Below are 16,531 nucleotides of genomic sequence, written 5' to 3'. Positions count from 1 at the left end.
ACGCATGCCTGGACCTGAAATATGACTCTGAACAAGGATTTCCGGCTGTGCATAGCTCCGTGTGCTATCTTTTTTGAACTGTTTTCTTGTGAACTGTTTTTTTGTGTGAACATTTTCTTTTTTACAAACTCGAACAAAGTGACTGTGCTGTATGACTCTGCTACATGGATTAGTTTGTCGACCGTGTCTTCGATACGGACTGGCCTTCATCCTCAGCGTCTCCAGAATAGTTCTCCTAAGAACTTTCTGAAGAGGGGGGTAGTGTAGTGAAGGGCCGTTGCAGATGTAGTATTCGGGGTTTTCAGTTTCGGTTTTGGTTTTACGTCGACCGATTCTACCACCAGGGGGCTAACCCCGGGGTATATGTATGACGTCACTGAATAAATTATTCTCTTTTGGCTTGACTCTTTCTCCGGGCGTTTGTCTCCTGCTTCGCCCTTCGGGGCCGTCGCCGACGCGACACTACAATGGCGCAGCCGACTCTTGAACCAGCAAAAATGTAAGCACCTCACACCTCTTGAGTAATATATAAGCCGCCGTACTGGCCGCAAGTTTTCATGTCCTTATTTTGGCTGAAATGTTCAGTCAAGTCCGGTAGAGCGTTAGGCCTACGCGGTCGACCGCATCGGGAAGAAGACGGCGGCCGGCGGCATCGGTTCGAAATCGATCTTCATCAGGCGCTACACAGCAAATCCATTCAATAATATGTAAGCAGCAGGTAATATTTGAAGATATCGCCAAGGGGCACGAGGTAGTTATTACACCAGGAGTATATCAACATCAAGAAGAGAAGTAAAGCGGTACCTATTCGTTCACTATCTTGACAACATGGCTGACATAGCCGCAAAGCCACCTCCATTTCTGCCGGACCCGGGGAGGCCGGCCATCCCATGGCGCGACTGGCATCGCTCGTTTGAGACATATCTTCTCGCAGCAGGCTGCGACGAATTCACGCCGAAACGCAAGGCAGCACTCTTAAAGACCTTTTTGGGGTCGGAAGCAGACCGCATCGCCCACATCATCGAGTCAGCCAAGCCGGCGGGCGCCAGCGATGAAGACGAGTACAAGTACCTTGTGCAGGGCCTCGCGGCTCATTTCGACGGCTCTACCTCGCAACGAGCCAACCGTATACAGTTCCGAAACATACGTCAAGCAGAAGCAGAATCAGCACTCGACTTCGCGCGCCGGGTGCAATATGTGGGTCGGCAGTGCAATTTCGGCGCAGACGAGACATCCTCATTAGTCGACCAACTCATCGTCGGACTGGCATCCGAACGCACCAGGGAACGTTTGCTGGTAGAAGGCCCGGCTCTGACGTTCGATAAAGCCATTCAAATTATACAAAGCATAGCAGAAGTCCAAGACCTACTCCAACAATATCGGGAAACCAAGGAAGACGTCGTTCAAGTCACCGATGGGACGGTACAGCGCCCCACCCGGTTCCCACGTCGGGAGTTCCGCCCCACAATCGTCAGAAACCGAAGTTCATCACCGTCCCGTTCGGGGCTTGCTTTCACCCGGACCAGTGATCGACGCTCTCCTCCTCCAACGTGCGGCCGCTGTGGTAGGACTTGGCATCCCCTTCGACAGTGTCCCGCTCTGGGAAAAATGTGTTTCCGGTGCGGCAAAAGCGGCCACTTCGGAAATGTCTGCCGCACCTCACATCCTGCACCTACCAATCCGCCGTCAACTCGTGCCACACGCTTCTCCCGTCCACCAGTACGAAACATCCAGGCCCCAACCGACGACGAGGAGGATATAGTAGTCGTCAACCAGCTGGGGCAACACGCGACTCCAACACGTCAAGGGTTTTACGCCGATATCAAGGTGAATGGCACCTTACTTTCCCTGCTCGTAGACACGGGCTCAGCTGTCTCGATTTTATCAGAGGAAATTTTTCAACGTCATTTGGCATCGCAAATAGCACTCGAAACTCCACCTCGAATCCTTAAAGATTATTCAGGCGGTATCATACCTGTGTCAGGATGTTTCACAGCGACTGCTCAGTTCCAAAATATTCAGCAACCTCTATTATTTTATGTTGTTCCAAGAGGCAGGTCTTTACTAGGCATAGACGCCACTTATGCTTTTCGTTTAATTCTCGCAGGGGATCAGCTCGGATGCTGGCGAACCACTGCAACTCCTCTGAGTCACGCCATACCCCCACCTTCATGTAATCTTCCAGACCGCTTCAAAGAATTCCAACAGCTGTTCACACCAGGACTGGGCCACGTTAAGAACTATATACATAAAGTCAAGGTACGCTCTTCTATTTTGCCCAAGCAGCGCAAGTTGCGTCGTTTACCACTAGCGTTACGAGAACCAGTGTCCAAGGAAATTGACAAACGTCTTCAAGATGACGTTATTGAGCGCATTTCTGCTTCAGAATGGGTATCCCCCATAGTAGTCGTCCGAAAGCCGGATGGTTCAATCAGGATGTGTATCGATTTGCGAGAACCAAATCAAGCAGTTGTCATTGACAGTTTTCCTTTGCCGCACATAGAAGAAATTCTGCAGTCGCTCCAGGGAGCCACACACTTCTCTAAACTGGATTTAGCATCCGCCTATCATCAAGTTCCTTTACATGTCGACAGTCGAGATCTCACGGCGTTCATAACCCATGAAGGTCTATTTCGTTTTAAACGAGTTTGTTTTGGCTTAGCGTCCGCAACAGCGGCCTTTCAACAAATGATGCATAGCATCCTTCAAGGTTGCACCGGAGTGCAATGTTATATTGATGATATCATAGTATATGGCAGCTCTCAGGAAGAGCATGATCACAATCTGCGTCAAGTGCTGCACCGCATTTCACAGGCAGGCATGAAGCTTAATGACAAGTGTCTTTTTGATGTTCATGAACTTTCATTTCTTGGTCATGAAGTATCTGCAAACGGCATCCAGCCTATTAGCAAAAATCTCAAGCAGATTGACTCATTCGCACAACCGTCCAATGTGTCTCAGATCCGCTCGTTCCTGGGACTCGTCGAGTATTACTCCAAGTTCATACCTCACTTAGCAGAGGTTGTTGAACCCATGCGGAAACTTCTCAGAAAAAAACATCCATTTGTGTGAGATAAGGAAATAGAGGATAGTTTTCAGAGGGTCAAAGCACTCCTCCATACGGCACCGGCCTTGTCTCTTTTCGACCCGAACCTTCCAGTTATAGTAGCTACAGATGCATCTGATTATGGCATTGGAGCTGTCCTTCAACAACAAGATGGACATATTACCCGCACAATTCAATATGCCTCTCGAACACTTACGCCAGCTGAACGTAAATATTCAGCTGGCGAAAAAGAAGCGCTTGCATGTCTGCGGGCCTGCGAAAAATGGCACTCGTATTTGTGGGGTTGACGGTTCACATTAACTACCGATCACCAGGCCCTCGTCACACTCTTGTCTTCCAAAGGGTCAGGACGCCGCCCATTACGTATCGGGCGTTGGTCAGCGAGGCTCTTAAACTATACATTTGATGTCCAGTACCGGAAAGGAAACAACAATAAAGTTGCCGATGCGCTCTCGCGAAATCCCCAAACTACTCAGATAGAAGAAACATCTTTCGAAGAACAGGTCATAGCGACAGTCGATTCGTTTATCTCGAAAGAAGAAGTCCAAGAGGGTACAGCCCAAGATCCAGTATTATCAGAGGTTACATCGTATTTGACTCACCAGTGGCCCCCCAAAAGGCAACTTTCGCAAAGTGTTCGCCCGTACTTCGAAGTCAGGCATGAGCTCTCCTTAGTGGAGAATATCATTTGTCGGGGTGAACAAGTCCTGCCCCCGTCCAGTCTGCGCAAACGCATCTTGACGCTCGCCCACCAAGGACACCCAGGCATTACTCGGATGCAAGCATCCCTTAAGACGGAATACTGGTGGCCGGGCCTTCGCCATGATGTCGAATAGGTAGTTACCCAGTGTACTACGTGCCACTCCGTTGACAAGTCGTCAAAAATACAACAAGGTCCATTACAACCTGTTCAATATTCTGATAAACCTTGGTCAAAGCTAGGGATTGACATGATAGGTCCTTTCGTGACAGCGCCAGCAAACTGCCGCTACATTATAGTGCTCGTCGATTATTTCTCCAAGTGGCCAGAAATATGTTTCACAACATCCATTTCCTCCTCCACCATCCTAAAATTTTTGGCCGACGTTTTCGCCCGAGAAGGTCTTCCGGACGAGCTGGCATCTGATAACGGAACCCAATTCACTTCTTCCGAATTTGAAGCGTACTTGCGCCTTAAAGGCATCAAACATATCAAGTCGTCCCTTTACTACCCACAGGCTAACGGTCAGGTAGAAAGGTTCAATAGAGTGCTTAAGGGCTTCATTCAGTGTGCCATTGCCGAAAAGAAACCTCTCCAAACAACAGTCAATGAATACATTTCCATATATAGAACTACACCCCACACAACCACCAAGCAGTCTCCTTTATTCCTCCTTAGAGGTCGTATTCCCCGAACCAGGTTGTCGATTGTAGGGTTCCATGCACAGCGCTTTCATGAAAATCCATATAAGGAATGGTCAGAACTGCGTCGAAATATTGAGCTCCAACATGCTCGTATGAAAAGAGACTATGATCGTCGACATGCCGCTTCGGACAAAGTGTTCCAACCTCAGGATGTGGTACGCATAAGACTTCCGATTGCCTCCAAAACAAACTCCAGGTACTCATTACCCAGGCGCATTCGCCGTAAAGTCGCTGAGAACACGTACGAAATGGAAGACGGAACTCGTTGGAACGCGTCCAAATTAACCAGGACACGCATGCAAGCAGTCCCGCACCACTTCGAGGAACGATATACTTTCCCTATCATAGACCTTCAACAAAATGCAAATGAAACAAATAATTCAGGCACATTCCAGCAACAAGAGTTGCACTCCTCGCCACAGCCTTCAACTACCTACGACACCAACGAGCCGACCACATCACCGAGGTCACCATCACCACCCGCAGCCACAAGAAAAGCAACGGCTTCACACCACCTGTCGCAATCATCACATAGTGAGGCAACGACTTCCAACCGTCCACAAAGGACTAGGAAACTTCCCTCACATCTTCAAGACTACGTTGTGCCTACGTCTAAGAAAACGTCTAAACAGCCAAAACAACTGTAACCGGTGGTTCAGCAACAGTGGTTCCTCTGCGTCTATCGTCAAAGTGAAAGTGCAAGTGAAAGTGAAAGTTGCTGTTTTCTTTCCCCTCGTCCTTTCCCTGGACACATGTCCTCGGTGTTAAACAATTTTTTTTTTCATGTGAACTCTTAGTAGAACATCGCCATCAACCTGGCCTCTCTACGTCTGGTCTCAAATGCGAACAAGACGTTTGCAATGTGACACTACTTCCAGGACCACTCCCTCAATGTCGACTTTCCGTGAATTCGTAGGTGAAGTCACTGCACTGCCCTTAGAGGTACTTATTATATGTGCCTTGTGGTTTCCGTATAGGGGGTGCTATTTTACAAACATGTCATCACACAACATTCGTAGATACACGTAATATCATGTTTACAGAGGGTCGTCATAAATGGGTAAACGCAGACATTCAACTGTTTCTCCTTCGTTCCCAGCACAGCTTCACGAACAGTAAGTGGATTCCATCTGTCAAAACGGCCCCATGTTGTTGGTGATGAACTCCCGTGGCTGGCTCTAAATGTAACAGTGTCGCCCCGCAACATGGCTATTCCCCAACACCCTTGATGTTGATGAATCTCGGGTGACTCATGGAACTGGAACTAATTTTGTGCATTTGGTGTCTACGTGTATAAGGTACTAGAGTAAGAGTGGCATATTGCCACATTTCTTCAGTGTTTTCTGGTTGTATCTGGGGAGGTCATAAGCTACTCGGAACAGTCATTTTTTTCTCCCGAAGATGTGTCGGGTACCATGTCGCTTTACCCTGTTTCCGACTGTGTACATGTCTGCCCTCATGGCACTTTGGGGGTAAGTTACTGGGCGTACGTTTGGGCGTAAGCTCACCTTCAGCCAACGCTGTATTGTTTGCTGAGCTGCTGGGCGAAGTTGTGCGACCGTGACTTGGTCAATGCGAGTGCCTGTTGTGTTTTGTCGACGTTTTGCGGTGTGGTTCTGCCCTGACACTTGTCTTGCTACGTTCGTTGCCATGCGCAGGGTCCCCAGGTTTCTCATTACTTTCGTCACTGTATCTGGGGTCATAGAGATTCATTGGTAGTAGTGTTGTGATTGTGGATGTTATGTAAAGGTCTTTGTTTCTTCTTCTTTTTCTCAAGGGAGGGAAAAGGTGTGCATCTGCCCTGACACTTGTCTTGCTACGTTCGTTGCCATGCGCAGGGTCCCCAGGTTTCTCATTACTTTCGTCACTGTATCTGGGGTCATAGAGATTCATTGGTAGTAGTGTGTTCTGATTGTGGATGTTATGTAAAGGTCTTTGTTTCTTCTTTTTTTTTCTCTCAAGGGAGGGAAAATGTAGTATTCGGGGTTTTCAGTTTCGGTTTTGGTTTTACGTCGACCAATTCTACCACCAGGGGGCTAACCCCGGGGTATATATATGACGTCACTGAATAAATTATTCTCTTTTGGCTTGACTCTTTCTCCGGGCGTTTGTCTCCTGCTTCGCCCTTCGGGGCCGTCGCCGACGCGACACTACAGCAGAGTGGTGGCCAATCCGCCGGTACCAGTGGCGTAACGTTTGCGCAAGAGAAAGAGGCATCGAGGCAGGGGAAGAAGACGAGGAAAGAGCTCGGAAGCGGTCGGGCAAGACCACAGCAGGACGGCACCCTCGCGGTGTAGGCCCGAGGTCCGTCACCGGCACTTTCTTCCAAGTTCCCGTGCGTCGCGGTGTAGGCCCGACGACATCCCTGGACACCGCCGGGAGAAGGTGGGGTTCTGCCCAATAGTGAGCGGTGTGTCGGTGACGTGGAGCGCGGGCAGCGAGGCCTCGCCGTGGCGCAGGCCTCAGCCCTTCCATCTCGCCGCTAGCCATCGGCCACCGTCACATGGGTGTCCAGCGAGACACCTCTACAACGACTCCAGTAACCTCCCCGTGGCCAGCCAAGGAACCACGTCTCGCGAGTAGTCGCATCCAGACCATCTCATCTCGGTGATCGCCGTATGTGAGCATACGACTCCCTTCATGACTTTGTCCGCCGTCATCCGCACCTTCGTGTTTCCACGTGTGGTCCTTCTGTGTGTGCAATGTCTACGCCAGCTTTGTACATTATTGGGTTAATATAGTTGGTGTGTGCATTTGCGAGAGCATAGCCCAGGCTTGTGACTTTCTACGCGGTCCGGCCCAACGTTTATTACACCAGTGCTATCTTCAGTAAAAGGAGCGTGTCATGCTTACCCGTTGTTGTTTTGTATTATTCTAGAACCGTTTTGTTGAAAATTAGAAACGGCAGTTTTGAACGAGGTTTCTTTTGCGTGCAAGCGAAGTAAAGCTGCTCTCGTATGCTGAAGATGTGGCCTTATTCTGCACAATGTGGGAGTAGAGCTGTTACGATAATCAAAGAATTGCGTGACGTCGTCCGAAGTTCAGTCAATTGGCAAAAGTGTGTCGGACTCAGAATTTCCTTGCGAAAGTGAGGTTCATGATGCAAGCTGTTCAAGGGTTCCGTGTTTATATGAATAACTTCCATCGTATTTTGCGGGTTTTCTTTACAATTCAACATGGCGACGCACCAGCCAAAGTTTTGTTTTTGTAGGGGTGAAGGTGGGAGGACTCGGGCTATCGGTAATTGCGTAAAGTTTTAGGTTCTTGAGCAATTTAAGCGACCCTTTCTTGTGCAGTTTTTTTTCTAAATTGAACATTGAAATGCGTCACCACAATTCATCGTTTCTCCGTGCAATGAGGAATGTGCTAGAATTAGAGGACAGGGCAAGAATACAGAAACGGAGGAAGGCCCGTCGTCTTACCTATTCCGCTGCGCCCACACAACGGCACAGGGAGAAATACGTTGCATTTAACGAGCACAGCGGCATGTCTACCATTCGCGCTCTTTCCAAGCCCTCGTGTGAAGAGCAAAACGTATAATGTTGGGTAACGGCGTTCATGTGCTGTGAATTAGCGGCGAACGGTACAGCGTCCGGAGAGGATTAGGGCCCTTCTTGGCCGCAACGCACGAAATAACAGTGAGGGGCACACAGGGAGAGGTGGCGCCATATCCTCACGTTGCGCTCCTCACCATTCTCCAGCGGTCCTTTCTGTTTCCTTTATCCGTTGCTGCTTCGTTCGGCCATTTGATTATGCTGAAGCGGACCCCTCGAAACCCAGGTAAAGGCTACCAGAGTCTGTGCTTTCCCTCTTTGTTAAAATAACCTGTGATTCAAGTGACGCTGGAGGGGTAATCGTTGTAGGTGTTGCTTACAGCTCTACAGCGACGGCACATTCACAGCGTGGGTGGGAGCCAAATGTTTTTCAACATGTGCGCACGCAACAATCTACAAATCGAACGGCACGAAGTATTTCGCAAAACACGATCATATTAAACAATTTCCACCACATCGTTTAAATAGGAACGTAAAGACAGAACACATGCGTATGGTGTAACCGTTTCTTTAACTTCTTACTGCATTAAATAACAAGGGAAATATAAACTGCTTGTTGTGCAAAGATTCAGTTTCTACAATATGAAAGGGTTAATACCAAAATTTGTAGCTATGTTTCGTATTAGTTTGAATAATTTTTTTCTTAAGTGAAGTTTCAGCTCCGAACAGTTGAGCAGTCGCCTATTGTATTTTGCCGTGTTCAAATGGCCCAGCTATCGAAGTCACACGATATTGCGGTGAAAGTGCGCGGCCGACAGGTTTTTCTAAAAATAGGCGCTGAGATTTACGCGAAGTCGACCTCTACAGTGAGGTTATGCACCCAGGGAGACACATAAATAGGCGGTAATTATCGATTTCGGAAGCTTAATTAACTACAATTGACTAACTTTTTAGTGGCTACAATAACCAGACATAATGGGAAGTTAGACGCAATCATGTTTCTAGGCAGTTTCAATTGTCAGAATTCTTCTGGTGCATCCGTAGTCCCAGATATCAAACGGAGAAGTTTAATTGCCGTTCGCATGATTACGCATGCAAGACAGTCTGCACCGGCGCAAAGCTCCTCCTTCTGTGACGTGCATGGGGTGTACGGTGTTTAGTTCGACAACGGGGTGGAGGCCAGGAAAAAAGTGATAACTGGGACCCATTCATTGTTGGCTGGCGGTATTGCAATCTGCAGTACTCGGAACCGCTATCGAAACACAGAACCAAAGAGGGAGCTATGCGCCGTTCTTGACTTCTAGCTTGCGTAATCATGCGAACGGCAATTAAACTTCGCCTTTTCATATCTCGCACTACGGATGCGCTAGAAGAATTCTGCCAATTGAAACTGCGTGCAAACACGATTGCGTTTAACTGTCACATACAAACATGCCTGGTTACTGCAGCCACTAAAATGGTAGTTAATCAATTTTGTTAATTTAACCACCAACATAAATAATTACCTCCTAGTTATGTGTCCCCCCCGGGGAGCATAACCTAACTCTAGCGGTGGTCTTCGCGTAAATCTAAGCGCCTATTTTAAAAAAAACATGTTCACCTAACTTTGACCACCCTGTACAAACAGATCTCGTGCGATAAAAACTGCATACGGTACAAAACACCTTCCTTCCTCACGATGTCATCAAGAGCACCGGCAATTGTTTCAGACTTCCTAGCCCCCTCCGCTGCGCCTACCACGTGTCCATCAGCAACGCTAGACATATCGAGCGCCGTCAGCACCAGTAAATTGAATTTAGCATCCTCGAACCACACCGTGAGACTGAAGCGGGCGCGCTAAATCGAGCCGTAACACGTTTCTGCACCGAAACATAGTCGCGCAACAAAATGGCCAGCAAAAATGAACTTACCGAACGTTCTTTGTCCGGGCACTGGAAAACGCCGCCGTTCGTCGATCGTTTGCAGCAGCATTTCAGCTGCTGCAAAGACAAGCCAGATATCGAGAAAGCGCGAACACATGTCACAACACAAGACTGAAAATGTGTCGTTCCAAATATACCACTAGCAAGCCTATATTTTGTCTTCACTACCTATTATCTTTGATTTAGCGTATTCGGTTATTATTTTTGTGTCCTCGTTCATTTGTCCATGTGTGCACATGTATATACAGCACACTGTTCGGTGGCTGGGCGCATGTCACGCATGCCCTTCGGAATTCCAGTGATTGGGCACGGGCGTTGCTAGACCTGCTACAGACGTCAGCCGTTCACCTTTCCAAGAGAAGGAAGGAGCGTGCAGATTCATAAGCGGAACGGATAACGTAGGTTTCCAAAACAACTTTTGAACAACGGCTGTATACGAAACACGAGTACTCTAGAACTCGACAACAGCCATTCATCATGTGTTCCCCTGAGAGCGGAAACAAACCGGTTGCCTGGTGGCCGTGCACAAGCTGATAATCTTTTGCGAACCCGCTTTCAAGCCACAAGCGAGTACTCAGCGGCGGGAAACCTGCCGCCAGTCGTTTGATTGAAATTTGCTGGAGCAAGTGCCGTTCATCGCCGGTGGTTGATCCGCCAGATAACTTCTGAGTAAGTTTTGCCGAGGGGAAACCGTGTAGATGGTTAACGAGCGAAAGCTGGCGAACTTAAAAACATTAGCTGCCGAAAACGTGCGCAGAGGATGGTGGCCATATTCAAACGGTGTATCTTATGTTCAACGCTGGCCGGTTTGTTGCCGATGGCCGAGCATTTCGTAGAACAGCCGTTGGTTGGACGGTCAAGAATCAGACATGCTGTGCTGCCTGGGGTATAATCAATAAAACAACCCAAGGGATTCGGGTACTGATCAAGAAATGTGGGTTTAAAGATTTTTAGGCAGTGTCGATAATCACGGAAACCGTGAGAATTAGCGTCAGAAATTATTCACGGCAGTCGCCTCTGTTTGGCTAAACAAGCTACCTGGAGTTTCTTTGGGACAAATATCCCCCAGAAAATGTCGTTTCTGGAGCTGTTGTCATTGCGCTACTAGAACAAATTTTGGACAGTGCAGCGATGCTTGCCTTACCCCGATCAAATAACTCGATGACGATGAAATGAACAATGTAAGTGCAGTGGCAAATCTAGCGCCATTCCATCGGAGTAGTACCCATTTGTAACATAGTACAAATTGAACGGCCACTTTATATAGACACCTTGAATGTATGCCGTCTCGGCAGTTGGCTTAAGTAGTAGCCCCTAAAATCCATATAAATGAAAGGAAATAGATATTTTGTCTGTGCAGGAGACAGAACTTGGGACGGAGGAAGGTACTGATGACAGTTGCGTCCCTTGGGTGAACGTTTCAGTGTGTATATTAGTCCCTCGGTGGGCCGTTTTTTTTTTTGTAAAAAAATGTCATAGGCATGGAAATCCAACATGCGATGTGCAGCGACCATGGCGGGCTAGTTATTGGTAATTTTTACTTTTACAGTGGTAAATGTAGAGTAATATACAATTACGCCCCTAATCTGGTGAATAGCAGGAATCAATTTCTTGAAAGTATTTATAGGCATCTAATTTATGATAGGAATATCAATTTTTTTGACGAGTTTAATTGTATGTATGCGGGGGAAGAGCACGTAGGATCGGAGATTTCGAACGATAAAAGTGTAAAGACACTTGAGCGTGCTCTAAACGAGACTGAAGTGTCAGATGTGGTCTGATTCCAGGGTAATACAAGTACGGTGTGCTACACTAAGTTTCAGGGAAGCAGTCATCTGCGCTGAGATCGGTTATACGTCTCTCTAGGGCTTTTGCTGGCGTGCTAAATCTACGCACTCGACAAGGTATTACTTAGTGGTCATCGTCTTGTTAACCAGAGCTTGAAATGGGGCTAGTTGGTTTCTTACTCGGAACATTGCTGGCGCTAGGCGGGACAAGGACGACGAATTACACACAACTGGAGCGCACACTACCAACTGATTTATTAATAACAACAAACACAACTTGTAAAGGAAAAATTCAGATGACGTGAAAGGTGGAGTGAGTCAATCTCGCTGAAAATGAATACAATATTTGTCATGCGCATGCGCTTGCCTACGAACTGTCAAGTAGTGCCATCTCAGTTGTCGACAGTGCAATCGATGGCGAATTGATACAGTCTTTTTCTTTTCGGATGGCGTAAGCTTCCCATATCTCGTGGGTGATTGTTTCTGAAGATTCAAAGAGGATCGTGGTGCTTTCGAATTTCGCAGAGCACCCATGTCTGGCGGAGTGGGCAGCCAAGTGCCCTGGGGCTGAGACTTTCTTGCACATATTGTTGTGTTCTCTGAGTCGTTCGTTAACGCAGCGTCCAGTTTGGCCAATGTATGCCTTCTTGCATGACAAAGGTATCCTATAGACAACCCCCGAGCAGCATGCGACAAACTTACTCGTGTGCTTAATGCCACATCCTGTTAGTTTAGCATCTCTGGTTTTGTTAGTCATCTTGCACAGCATTTTTAGTTTTTTGGGAGCAGAAAAAACAACCGGGACATCATGCCTCGTGCCAACCTTCTTTAACCTGTGGGAAAATTTGTGGATGTACTGCAGAACGATCGGCCGCTTTTTACAGCATCCCTCGAGAACGCCTTCTGGTCGCTGTTGAGGAGGCTATTGACTCCTACGGACCTGTGAAATTTCAGAATGAGGCAGGCACTGCGAGCAACAACTTTGTGCACTTAATCAAGTTCTACCTCGAGTCCTTGCTCATCAACCACGACGATGATGTGTATGTCCAGTTCGACGGAATTGGAATAGGTTCGTGTATAGCGCCGGTGCTTTCTGACATATTTTTGGCACAAGGCAACCGCATTTTGGAAAGTGTATTACCAGATTTGCATGTGCAGAAATGCTTCCGGTATGTGGATGATTTTTTGGTTTGCTTAAGGCCAGTACTGACATTGAAAGTAGCATCCCTCCAATCATTGCAGCATTTGAGTCTCCGCACCAGGGCCTTGATTTCACATATGAAAAACCTGTCAATGACGCCATTCAATTCCTTGACATTAACTTGAAGACGGGACTGTCACACACGTGTTGGTGCTATCGCACGAGAGGAGAGAAGGCGCTGCTGCCATACGAATCGGAGCACTCAAAGTTGATTAAGAGAGCCATAGCCACTTCTTGCATGTCGCAAGCCATCAAAAAATCCTGCGAACACACAGAACACTGAAAGTCTATCTTTTCAAATTGACCGTCTAACAAAAAGTGGGTTCACTAATCAAGTACTTGTCTCTGTTGCAGAAAAAGTGTTAAAAACAGTGGTAAAGAAGATTAACAAAGAGAAGGACAGCAAAAAACCAAAGAAGCGGCCGATCGTTCTGCAGTACATCCGCAAATTTTCCCACAGGTTAAAGAAGGTTGGCACGAGGCATGATGTCCCGGTTGTTTTTTCTGATCCCAAAAAACTAAAAATGCTGTGCAAGATTACTAACAAAACCAGAGATGCTAAACAAACAGGATGTGGCATTAAGCACACGAGTAAGTTGGTCGCACGCTGCTCGGGGGTTGTCTATAGGATACCTTTGTCATGCAAGAAGGCATACATTGGCCAAACTGGACGCTGCGTTAACGAACGACTCAGAGAACACAACAATATGTGCAAGCAAGTCTCAGCCCCAGGGCACTTGGCTGCCCACTGCGCCAGACATGGGTGCCCTGCGAAATTCGAAAGCACCACGATCCTCTTTGAATCTTCAGAAACAATCACCCGCGAGATATGGGAAGCTTACGCCATCCGAAAAGAAAAAGACTGTATCAGTTCGCCATCGATTGCACTTTCGACAACTGAGATGGCACTACTTGACAGTTCGTAGGCAAGCGCATGCGCATGACAAATATTGTATTTATTTTCAGCGAGATTGACTAACTCCACCTTTCACGTCATCTGAATTTTTCCTTTACAAGTTGTGTTTGTTGTGATTAATAAATCAGTTGGTAGTGTGCGCTCCAGTTGCGTGTAATTCGTCGTCCTTGTCCCGCCTAGCGCCAGCAATGTTCCGACATCGTCTTGTGTCTTTTTTTCTAGAGGGGAAAGGGAAGGTGTACAGGAATGTTTATTGGGGGTTGTGAAAATTAAACGCCAGGCTACTAAACTACAACCATTTCAACAAAACAGTGGAGGAGACCTTTCTTAAGCATAGAGGTGAAATTAAAATGTGGTGGTGTGCAAAGTTGCAGCTTTCCAGGCAAGAGACCAAAATGACGGCCATTGAAATAACGTTCTGGGTAAAAGAGCATAAGGGAAGGAATTGGAGACAATTCAACGCAATCTGTCATATGTTGAGGCTTCAGTGCCTACCCGCCGCGGTGGGTCACTGGCTTAGGCGTTTCGCTGCTGATTATGAGGCCACGGGTTCGATTCCCAGCCGTGGCGGCCGCGTTTCTGATGGAGGCGAAAAGCAAAAACGCCCACGTGTGCCAGCTTGCGGCGCACGTTACAGATCCCCAGGTGGTCAAAATTAATCCGGAGACCTGTACTACGGCGCGCCTAATCGCCTGATTTGCGTTGGAGTGAGAAACCTTATTAGACAGACAGCTTCAGGGCCATATTAGGGGATTGTTCGGCGACGATATTGCAACCATCAAAAGAAGGTTTGAAACAATCGATGCGGGACGATACAGGGGTGCAACAATCAGAGCGCGTGGAGAAAGGCTGTATCTTGTTGGTGCCCTCAAAACGCGCCTTAAAAGCCGTGTTGTACAGGTTCCTCAAAAATAAGAACGGAAGCTCGTTCGTCGTACCTTCCCAATTTTGATACGAATTCTTATATTGAGAAAGGAACGCGTTCTAGGTAGACTTTTAACATTGTAATGTGTCCCTACATTCAAGTTACACTTGATTTTTTTAATTAAAATATGGTCTCAGATATTCCTGAGGCAAAATGAAGTGAGGAATTTAACACTCACTTCAAACTGCGTATATTATATGAATATGAACACCGCCGGCAGCAGACTATCTGGAGATAAGAAGAATTTAACGAAACACTATTATACAATTTTTTTCAGGAAAAACCAGGCATAGTATGAACACTTTCAACTTCAAGTGTGGTGCTCATCGATTACAAGTGCAATACATATGATGCTTCCACTTCGGTCTTCAAATGCGCAGTCAGGATACTGGGCTTCAGATGTGCAAATAGAAAGTTACATGCACGCACATAAACGTCTTGCGCAAGAAACCGCATCGAAAGGAACAATACATAGTCTTTGAATGAAGGCTGATTCAATATTGCAGGATGAGTGGAAAACGAATGTGCAGAATACATCATCTCAACCTAATAGACTCCTTTGTTTGAACTCGGAAAAATTTTTCTCTGTTCCATGTTGGTGTCGGGCAGACGAACCAGTTTATTCGTAATACTTCATTGGCCATGTTGAAGAGCAGTACCACAAAAACCTCCCGAAAGTCTCGCCTAGTTGTACTTGTGGATAAGTTGGTTCCGTCCGTCACGCTCAGCAGACTGTCTCCGCTTGCCCTCATAGGCGTGTGCTAGCGTACAAGCCGCGCTCTCCACGGACAGCGGTAATTTTGTGTATTTTCTGTTTGACGGCCGTTGAAACACTGTGTGCAGCAGTGTGCATAACCTTGACCATTAGGATTTGCTCCTTGAATTCTCGCACGTGCGAGCATCGGAGCAAGTGCGTAAGAACAGAGCTTAAGGGTGTTACTCTGCATGAGTTAGGTTTAATGTCTGCGTTTTTGCCGCAGCCTCTTCTGCTGTAATTTTATGCTAAAGTTTTGAAGTTTGGCCTCCGGCTCCTCGTTTTGGGAACGGAGGCATTCTGCGCATGGCATCAGCCAACAGCTTAGTGTTACCAGCTCTTCAATGAACGAAATCGGGACGGAGGTAGGGGGAGGGGACAGTTGCGTACCCTAACATAGTGAAGCAACGAAATCAGCTTTCTTTACGGCGGTATCTTCCAGGCACATCTTTTGTTTCTTTATTGTTCGGCCTCTTCAAATGGTAGTTCATCTGGATACATGCTGCTCGCAACAATTGCTCTTGCTGGAGAATGTACTCCTAAATGTCGTCGCACTTAAAGTGCACGTTCAGCTTTACCTGAAGCTCTGTATGGACAAGTTCCCGCTAACTCTCTCTTCCACAGCGCAACGCGCCTTGGTGCGCGTGCTTTGCATCGCTCAAGACATACTAACTGGCTGGTCCGGAATGAATCCGGGACAAGTAGCCGCCTTTCCAGGGACGGCTCGGGGCTCGGGACGTTGTAAGAATAGACGGGACAGTCCCGCATAATGCCGGACGGTTGGCAACCCCTACGTGCGTATACACTACTGGGCTGAACTGGTCGGAACTGGTCTGTAACATACACCACTCCCGTAGCACTGCTATGAGGTGAAGGAAACGTGGCTTGGGCTATCGCATATATGCGTAAGGTTTTATCTTCTTGAGGTTTTAAAGCGACCCTTTCATGCGTAGCTTTATTTTCAAGTTGCACTGGCAAATGCTTTACCAAGGTTCATCGTTTCCTCATGCAATGAGGAATGGCCCATATTTATAGGATATCTGACAGAGTTAGATAACTCC

The 16,531-nt window shown here is 47.3% G+C and overlaps 2 protein-coding genes across 2 annotated transcripts in view; both read left to right on the top strand.

The window, feature by feature from the left end:
* The first annotated feature begins 828 nt into the window (after positions 1 to 828).
* On the top strand, positions 829 to 5,568 carry LOC144165835 (uncharacterized). The gene is made up of 2 exons (XM_077695608.1): positions 829 to 1,903; positions 2,108 to 5,568. Exons 1-2 carry the CDS (start codon positions 829 to 831, stop codon positions 3,070 to 3,072), a joined length of 2,040 nt encoding a protein of 679 aa, XP_077551734.1. The 3' UTR covers positions 3,073 to 5,568.
* A 318-nt stretch (positions 5,569 to 5,886) lies between these two features.
* The window catches only part of LOC144165834 (uncharacterized), a 52,106-nt gene continuing 41,461 nt past the window's right edge, over positions 5,887 to 16,531 (top strand). Inside the window, exons 1-2 of the mRNA XM_077695607.1 lie at positions 5,887 to 5,943; positions 12,629 to 12,714. Coding sequence (XP_077551733.1) covers positions 5,887 to 5,943; positions 12,629 to 12,714 — 143 coding nt within the window. The remainder of the gene's footprint in view (positions 5,944 to 12,628; positions 12,715 to 16,531) is intronic.

This window comes from Haemaphysalis longicornis, unplaced genomic scaffold (assembly GCF_048455015.1).
Source record: "Haemaphysalis longicornis isolate Haplotype H1 unplaced genomic scaffold, Haemaphysalis longicornis Haplotype H1 scaffold_15, whole genome shotgun sequence".
NCBI lineage: Eukaryota > Metazoa > Arthropoda > Arachnida > Ixodida > Ixodidae > Haemaphysalis > Haemaphysalis longicornis.
This window is presented reverse-complemented; position numbering and strand designations above follow the sequence as displayed.

What these genes read in the sequence shown, in the direction of transcription:
- LOC144165835 (XM_077695608.1), top strand. Translation starts at nt 829, where the DNA reads ATGGCTGACATAGCCGCAAAGCCACCTCCATTTCTGCCGGACCCGGGG. An exon ending in ATCAGAGGAAATTTTTCAAC is followed by an intron (nt 1,904 to 2,107) that starts GTCATTTGGCAT and finishes TAATTCTCGCAG; the next exon opens with GGGATCAGCTCGGATGCTGG.